The sequence below is a fragment of the Falco naumanni genome, chromosome 1 (assembly GCF_017639655.2).
Source record: "Falco naumanni isolate bFalNau1 chromosome 1, bFalNau1.pat, whole genome shotgun sequence".
NCBI classification, from domain to species: Eukaryota; Metazoa; Chordata; class Aves; order Falconiformes; family Falconidae; genus Falco; species Falco naumanni.
In genome coordinates this window covers 123,134,250-123,143,224 of record NC_054054.1, presented here as the reverse complement: position 1 = coordinate 123,143,224, position 8,975 = coordinate 123,134,250, and the positions used below count along the sequence as shown (strand labels likewise).

At 47.3% G+C, this 8,975-nt stretch overlaps 1 protein-coding gene across 2 annotated transcripts; it reads left to right on the top strand.

Annotated features, from left to right (window-relative positions):
• The first annotated feature begins 1,860 nt into the window (after positions 1 to 1,860).
• Positions 1,861 to 8,975, top strand: DDX5 (DEAD-box helicase 5). 2 transcript variants are annotated; one of them, XM_040581965.1, is made up of 13 exons: positions 1,861 to 1,987; positions 3,483 to 3,648; positions 3,779 to 3,875; positions 3,961 to 4,094; positions 4,216 to 4,281; positions 4,709 to 4,850; positions 4,930 to 5,090; positions 5,258 to 5,430; positions 5,624 to 5,734; positions 5,965 to 6,026; positions 6,105 to 6,164; positions 7,416 to 7,640; positions 8,212 to 8,975. In XM_040581965.1, the coding sequence occupies exons 1-13, from the start codon at positions 1,980 to 1,982 to the stop codon at positions 8,592 to 8,594; spliced, it is 1,788 nt and encodes a 595-aa protein (XP_040437899.1). In that variant the 5' UTR covers positions 1,861 to 1,979; the 3' UTR covers positions 8,595 to 8,975. The 2 variants fall into 2 exon arrangements, with proteins under 2 accessions (XP_040437899.1, XP_040437898.1); XM_040581964.1 differs by having other exon boundaries at positions 1,871 to 2,011.

The following is an 8,975-nucleotide window of genomic DNA, read 5'->3' as shown; positions in this document are numbered from 1 at the left end:
ATTAACAGTAAGAAAAAGTGATTGATGGAGGTGGTATTCCACATTGCTGAGAGGGGAACAGCTGAGGCTATTCATGAACAAAAGATAAGCCTAATTTAGTTGTTACTTTTGAGGAAGAGATCTTGGAAACATGCAGCACTACTCTTTGAAAACCTTGATCCATTCTTGGCAACAATAAAAAAAAAAAAAGGAAAAAACTTTAGGAAAGAAGATACAACATCAAAAACATTATGCCTTTATTATGCAAATCTGTATGGGACTCAGATCTTGGATTCTGTGCATTTCTTGTTAATAAAGAGAAAATGGCAAGGATATTCAGAAGCATGGAATTGCTTTTGAAGGAAAAAGAATTAGATACACTGCAGCCTTAGTTTACAAAGGAGGTGGCTCAGAAGATATTAACGTCTGCAAAGGGTATAAATGAATAGAAAATTGTTACTCACCCTTTCTAATAACTCATTTTGCTTCCTGTCTCTTGTTCTTACTAAGCAGTGTGTTAAAAATGAAAGGAAATGTTTTTCAGGTAGCGTACAATGAAAAGCATGAAACACATTGTCACGGTATCTTAGATGCTAACAGCGTAAATAGAACAAAAATGGGAAGAAATGGCCATCAAATACAGTTATTTTTGCCTCAGAAAAGCCTTAAAGCACGGATTGCTAAAAGGCGGGAGGATATAAACAGAGACTGTTACAGCACTTCTCCTTCCTTACTTTTTCATTTGCCACTGCTTGAAACGGGTGGTCTGGCAATATGGCTGCTTGTTTATGTTTCAAGCGTGACCTTTTCTTTTGTGTGCTTAGAGCCTCAGGTAGGAAGACATTCAAGTCATTCCACAAGCTAGCGAGGCAGGGCAGATAAGCAACACAATACCCCCTGGAGTATTTGTTTATTATACACGTGCTTTCTAAACAGCCCTGTCCTGCAGTGCTCCGGTGCGCTTCTTGTGACCTTTTATTTGCTTTGCTAGCCCTCTTGTATAATTTTAAAAGATAAAAATAGTAACTGCTTTCAAACCATGTATTTAATATTTATAAAAGGCAGTGGGTAACAGCCTAGAAGCACTGCTCAAAGTAGCATTTAATAATCTGCCTGCTGTTATGATTGCATCCAACCTGTTGTCCTAGGGACCTGCACATGTAACTCCTTTGGTCTCCCGAAAAGCCCTGGTAGGCACGCAGGCCAATCTGCCAGCCCCTCAGGCATCAGTTATTAGTTACCAAGTGGTAACTTCACTTGAGCCTGGGTTTTGTGTGTGGGAGCACTGGCAGGAGGCTTTTCCCAGGAACAGCTCACACGGGCACAGGTCAGTGCGAGGCTCCGAGCTCGGGGAGCGCCACGGTGAGCGGCCAGGTTAGCTCCCCGCCAGGCCCGTCCAGGCCCGAGCAGAAGCCCGCTGCTGCAGGCCAGGCCGCCGGGGGCTCCCCGGACACATCGGGAGGCAGCGAGGCGCCAGGCTGGGTTTATCAGAGGCCGGGAGGAGATCTCCACGGCCGCGCAGAGGCAGAGGCCTGCCGCGGTGGCCCTGGCGGCGCGCTACGCCGCGTTCCGCTGCCCGGCCGGTAGCTCTGCGCAGGCGCGGCCGCTCGCGCCCTGTCTTGCGGGGTGGGGGGGCCACGGGCCCCCGCGGGGGGGGCGCAGGGGGCAGTGACGGCGGCGGAGGCCACGCCCCGGGGAGGAGCGGAACTTCCGGCCGCGAGCTCAGAAGCCGATCGGTCAGCCGCGCCGCGGCCTCGCCCACGCGAGAGGAGACGCGCCCTCCAGCCCGTTTGGGCCGCTTACATAACAGAAGGGGCGGGCTCTGCGCCTGCGTCACCAACCGGTTCCCAGCAGCCCCCGCGGCCCCCCTTATATAACCGGCATCCGGGCGGTGAGGCGCTCTACATTTAGTAGCCCCCACCAACGGCGTCGGATCCTGTGCTACCTTTCGCCACCCACTTTAAGTGACCGGGATCGTCTCGCCCACCGCCACCATCGCCATGCCCGGGTATTCCAGCGACAGGGACAGAGGGTGAGTCCGGGGGCCCGGCCGGCGCTAGCCGCCGCCAGCGTCCGGACTCTTAGACCGACTGTGGGGTTCTAGTGGTTGGTTTTTAGCCGTTTAAGATGGCGGCGAGCCGCGGGGGTCGGGCCCCGGCACCCTTCTCCTCAGCTCCCCTTGCCTCGGAGCCTCCGGAGCTTCGCGAGGGGAGGCCGAGGGGGGGGAAGTGGCTTGAGGCGCCCTTGGCGGCGGCCGCCGTGCGTGGGCGGCCGCGTGAGCTGGGACGGGGCAGGAGCCATCCGCCTCGACGCAGCCTCCGCTGGTGCGTGGCCGCTTCCGAGGGGCGCGGCGGGGTTGTTTCTGCGGGGAAAAGGGACTCGCACCCCCCGGGGACGTACCGCCGGGTGTGGATGGCTCACGCAGCGCTCAGCGCCCCCCTCAGCGGGGGTGGGCTGGGCAGCGGCGGGCTGGCAGCAGGTTTGTGGGTCAGTGGGTTGGCCGGGCGCTCCGTCGATGGCGGAGCCCTGGGGAGGCTCGGTAGGGCGGTTCCCCCCCCCGCCCCCCAGGCACGGCGGCTCCGGCCGCTGCTGGCAGAAGCCGGCCGGCTCCCGCTTTGTGTTGTGTAAGCGGATGTTAATGGCCGGCCCCGCCATGCGGTGACTGAGGGGAAATCAAAATGCCGGCTGCTGCTGCTGCTGCCTTTGTTCCTCCTCCTCCTCCCCCCGCCCAGCTCCGGCTCTAAAATGGCAGCGGCTGGAAAATGTGGCGTAGACAGAAATGAGAGACAAAGGAAACAGCGCTGGCAGGAAGCAGCGGCCACTCTGGGAGCGCGGTGCTGTGCCGGGCAGGCTGGCTCCCGGCGCCTTGCCGGCCGGGGCGGGGGCTGGCGGGGGGGAGGGAGCCCCTTGCCCGCATCCAGCTTAGCGGGGCCCCGCGCGGCTCAGCGCCGCTTCCCGCAGCGCCGCGGGGCAGCCGGGACGGGGCTTCGGGCTCAGCCCGTTCTGAACGGGGGGAGCGAACCTCGAATGCTCGTGTGAAACGCACGGCCTCGGAAAACGTCGTCAGCGGGGGAAGGCTGGCTTGCACGATACGAGATAAACGGTGTATGGGAAAGTTATCCCAAGGTTTTCGAACTGCCCTTGCCCGCTTTCTACACAAACACGCAATGGGAGTGTCAGTTGGGTGGGAAACCATTTTGATTGTGGGATAATACGAAGGTTTTAATGTCTTCGTCTGTGTTGTAACTTGCCCATGGGCCCTCCGGTTCCATTTCAAGAAAACTGCAAAGATAAATGTAACCTTAGCTTCTGAATACAAATTTTAGCTAGGCAGACTATGGCATTGGCAACTTAACATATGTTTTTTTGGAAGTTTTGATATCCTGTAGGGTGGGGTTTATACATCTGACTTTTTACAGGATGTACTGCAAGGATAGTGGTGAAGTTGTGTAAGAAAAGGACCAAAACAATTCTCTGGAATTCTATTCTGTGACCTTGTCTAGGTTTGGAGCCCCACGTTTTGGAGGAAGTAGAGGTGGACCTCTCTCTGGGAAGAAATTTGGAAACCCTGGGGAAAAACTCACAAAAAAGAAATGGAATTTAGATGAGCTGCCCAAATTCGAGAAGAACTTCTATCAAGAACATCCTGATGTAGTTAGACGTACTGTGGTATGTTTCCTATCTAACCAGTGTAAAAAGGAAACAGCTGAGCGCAAGCGTGCTGATGGTTTGGATGGGGTAACTTAAAGGACAGCTTTGGTATCAAAGATTATTTCAAATAATGGTTTTTGTCTTGCAGCAAGAAGTTGAACAGTACAGATCAAGCAAAGAAGTCACAGTTAGGGGCCATAACTGTCCAAAACCAATCATAAACTTCTATGAAGCTAACTTTCCTGGTAAGTGAAGACTAACTAGCATACTGGTCAGTCTTCCAGATGTAATTAAGGCAAAGTCTAAGTTAATTTCAATTTTCTCTTCAAGCAAATGTTATGGAAGTAATCCAGAGGCAGAACTTCACTGAACCAACTGCTATTCAGGCACAAGGTTGGCCTGTTGCATTGAGTGGATTGGATATGGTTGGAGTGGCACAGACTGGATCAGGGAAAACACTGTCTGTAAGTTTTGACTGTAGCCTGGAATACTGCTGGATTTCAGCAGTGAAGGTACAGCCTGGCTTAGTGCAGGCTGAACACTTCTGGAAGGAGATTGTAATGAGACTTACTTTTTTCCAAACAGTACTTACTGCCTGCTATTGTGCATATAAATCATCAGCCATTCCTGGAGCGAGGAGATGGACCTATTGTGAGTATTGTAAATGAAAGGAGATCTTAATTTCTGGAGAATGCAATTGGTTTTTGAGTCAGATTGTCTATGATCGTAAGAGTGCATAGCTGTATTGTGTTTCTCTGTATGACTAAAATGGTTCCCTGTTTTGTTAGTCTCCCAAGAATATTCTGTAAGCTCTGATTGGATTGTCATTACAATTGTCCCATTTTGGAAACTGCTATTCTCTGGAAGCTAGTGACTTTAAGCTATCTTGGCACACAGCATAGGCTGGTGTTTGGGAACTTGGATGCTAGGTAACTTAGTTTGCTTGTTTGGGTGACCTAAATCCACTTCAGTCCTTCTGTTATTGAAGGAATATGTGACAACCTTTCCTTTCAAAACTAGGGTTGGACTAGGAGCTTCAAATAAGTATTGAACTGAAAGCTGGGCATTTTATTTCTAGTGTCTCGTGCTGGCACCAACTCGTGAACTGGCTCAGCAAGTGCAGCAGGTAGCTGCTGAGTATAGCAGAGCATGCCGTTTGAAGTCTACTTGTATTTATGGAGGTGCTCCAAAGGGACCACAAATTCGTGACTTAGAAAGAGGTATGGATAAGCTTTGATGCCTTTCTGTATAAGACAATGTGAAAGCTACTTAGGCTGACTTTACTGCTTGGTTTTTTAGGTGTGGAAATCTGCATTGCAACACCTGGAAGACTTATTGACTTCTTAGAAGCTGGAAAGACCAATCTCAGGAGGTGTACTTACCTTGTCCTTGATGAAGCTGACAGAATGCTTGACATGGGATTTGAACCTCAGATCAGAAAAATTGTGGATCAGATAAGAGTGAGTATAAATGATTCATGCATTTATTGCTGTTATGCTTGTTAAAGAAAGTGTAGTGCCCATTAACTTTTTCAGGCTTGCTTGGGTAGATACTTTTTTTTTTTGTTGGGTGTTTGGCTTGGCTATATATTCATTTTGTACTGTGCTGACCTGGTCTCCTTCTCCAGCCTGACAGGCAGACTCTGATGTGGAGTGCCACATGGCCAAAGGAAGTAAGGCAGCTGGCTGAAGACTTCTTGAAAGAATATGTACACATTAACATCGGTGCATTAGAACTAAGTGCAAACCACAATATTCTTCAGATTGTGGATGTGTGTCATGATGTAGAGAAAGATGACAAGTAAGTAGTCAGCAGGGGCAAAGCAATCTGTGTTCTCAGTGGCTAGTTTTTAGTTCATGAACTGTGAAACGAATTTGTCCTGATGGATTTTTTGACACCCATCAGACCACTACAAGTATAAAATTGGGCTGCTTAAACTTGCATGGTACAGTACAAATTAATCCCAGCTTTAATAATAATCTTTTCATAATAGGCTTATTCGTTTGATGGAAGAAATAATGAGTGAGAAGGAAAACAAAACAATTGTTTTCGTGGAAACTAAAAGACGGTGTGATGATCTCACCAGGAAAATGAGGAGAGATGGGTGAGTGATAGCTGGAACTTCAGTGAGCCACCGCAGCAGTCTGAGCATGCTCCTGATTCTTTGTGACCATTTAACTGTGGTGTCAGAACTGTAAAATGGTGATACTAGGTGTCAGTTAAAATACTAAAAGTAACTCTAGAAGCTATTAGGAATTGGTCAGTAGCCCTGTCTTTGACTAATTGAAACTACTGGAGGAATGGTCTTGGGTCAGTGAAGTTCTGTGTTTTCAGGTGGCCAGCAATGGGTATTCATGGTGACAAAAGTCAGCAGGAGCGTGACTGGGTTCTAAATGGTGAGTGTTTTGGCAATTTTGTCAAGGGTATGCTCGGTGTTGCTTGATGAAGAGACTGATGAGTTGTTTCTGTCACAGAATTCAAACATGGAAAAGCACCAATCCTGATTGCTACAGATGTTGCATCCAGAGGTCTAGGTTAGTACAACTCGTAATGCCAGTTGCCCAAAGCTATTTAAAGAAAGTCTATTGCTTTCTTTAACCTCTGCATTTTTCTAAGTTTTCTTCACATAAAGGTGCAGTCTTTGTGGCAAGGCCTAGGCATGACAATCGGAGGACTCGAGGGGGATGGAGGACTAGTGGAAGTGATCGGCTGGCTGCTTCCAGTCAAATAGAGAGGTGAAAGCTGAGAGCATTGTGTGCCAGTAATCTTCAAAAGGCAAAGATCATCCTTTAAACTACTACCCCATAAACTGTTCTCTCATGAAATAAGCAGTTTCATTCACAGTTCACTTTGCCCTGGTATTTCTCTTCTCTCCATGCTTTGCATGATTTGCCATGGTGCAGTACTGTTAGTTTTGTGCATACTGTCTGCTGTGATCTGTGGGTCTTTGAATTTCAGTGAGTTTGCTGAAATGTCGAAGAATATAATTTCAAACTTCAATGTTCAATGAAATTTTTTTCAACCATGAAATGGAGAGAGCAGCTTTAAAATGTACTAAGCCTTGTACAAATTGGTGAGTACTGGCACATGAAATCTGAGAAAAAGCCCACCTCTCACTTTAGCAAGTGGGGCAGGAAAGCAATGGCTTTTCAAATGCCTTTGAAAGTCGAAGTTCCTCCACCTATACAATAGTCGTCATGTCGAGACCTGCCAGAGAGAGACACATTCTCAAGTGAACCCTGGCTTCTTGGAAGCGCTTGCCTAGACGAGACACAGTGCATAAAAACAACTTGGTGACTTTGGGGGGACAGGTATGTTTTTCTTGCAGCTGCGGTTCAAAGGTCTTGGCAAGACGAGCAGTGTGGCCCCTTTTTTTTGAGCTTCTAATGAGTGTGTATGTGAAGGACCTTGTATGTTTTTACTCTAAGGTCCTCAAATGAGCACATGAAGAGGCTGCTGTGAGCTTTAGTGGCCCTACTGCAAGAAGCATTCAGATGTCACTTGATGATTTGTAAAGGGGACTCTTGAGTTGGGAATGACAAGCAAATGCATACTCCTTTATGGTAAGGTTTTGGATCACAGGGTGGGTGATGAGACGGGAACAGACGGAGTGTGCATAACTTTCTCTTCCACAATACTCATGCAGAAATGGATGACTCTAACACTGTTCTTTGCAGCCATTATTTCCTTTTAAAGTACTATTGTCTAATGTTTATCTTCGATTTGGCTGTTGTGGTGTGCAAAACTTTGTACCTTGCTTTTTGCCACACTGCAACACTTTACAGATGTGGAAGATGTGAAATTTGTCATCAATTATGACTACCCTAACTCCTCAGAGGACTATATCCACCGAATTGGACGAACTGCCCGCAGTACCAAAACAGGCACAGCATACACATTCTTTACTCCTAACAATATTAAGCAAGTAAATGACCTCATCTCTGTGCTTCGGGAGGCTAATCAAGCCATCAACCCCAAATTGCTTCAGTTGATTGAAGACAGAGGTTCAGGTAAGTACTGTTCTCAACCACAGTGCATACCTTTCGGAGCAAAATGGAAACTCAGATTCCACCTCCAGCATCTCTCCAAAATGGAAGTGGAAGGTGGTTTCAGTACCAGTTTTGGGGACCTGAGAAGGTATTTATTAACACCAGTAGCAAACCCCAACACCCCCTCACCAGAATGCTCCCCACTGGTGCTGTGGCCTGCTTTTGGCTAGTGCTGGCCAAAGGTGCACTTCTCTTTGCCTCACAGTGAAACACTTCAAGGCTCAGTTTTGTGGCTAGGAAAGAGGGATGTAAGCATCCTGCTGGCAAGGTGAAAATGGCTTTTTGCCTTTATGCCACCACTTGCCTTGGAGGGGAGAGTGTGTGACTCTCCTCATAGGTCAGGCAGAATTCCCTATTAAAAGAGTCTTCATCTGACAAGAGAGTCCAGTTAGCAACTGGAAAGGATTAGTAGCAGGTTTGCCTTGTTGGGACAGAAAGATGTTTGGGTCTTTTTACTAGCTGAACTCACTTGGCAATATATAAAATGCAGCCTTTTATGATGTATATAACTATGTCTTGTCTTTTTTAATAGGTCGTTCCCGAGGTGATCGACGTGACAGATATTCTGCGGGCAAAAGGGGTGGATTTAGTAGTTTTAGAGAGAGGGAGAACTTTGAGAGAAACTATGGTGCACTAGGAAAGAGAGACTTTGGAGCAAAAACTCAAAACGGGGCCTACAGTGCCCAAAGTTTCAGTAATGGAACTCCTTTTGGAAACGGCTTTGCAGCTGCAGGCATGCAAGCTGGCTTCAGGGCTGGTAACCCTGCCGGAGCTTACCAGAATGGCTATGATCAGCAGTATGGAAGTAACATTGCAAATATGCACAATGGCATGAACCAACAGCAGTATGCATATCCTGCCACTGGTGCTGCTCCTATGATAGGTTACCCAATGCCGACAAGTTATTCTCAATAACTTAGTGTATTTAAATGTCTCAGTTTTTCATAATTGCTCTTTATATTGTGTGTTATCAAAACAGGATAGTTATTTAAGAAATGGGAAATGCAGAAATGACTGCAGTGCAGCAGTAATTATGGTGCACTTTTTCGCTATTTAAGTTGAATATTTCTCTACATTCCTGAAACAATTTTTAGTTTTTTGTACTAGAAAATGCAGACAGTGTTTTCAAAGTAAATGTACAGTGATTTGAAATACAGTTAACAGGAGGCAGTGCATGGCCTTCCAATAAAGATATTTGAAGACCGAATTTTCTTTCAGATGGCAATTTTCTCAACATGTGCACAACTTTACATTAATGGAATGTCAAATGTTTTTATATTAAATTCTAGAAAGGTT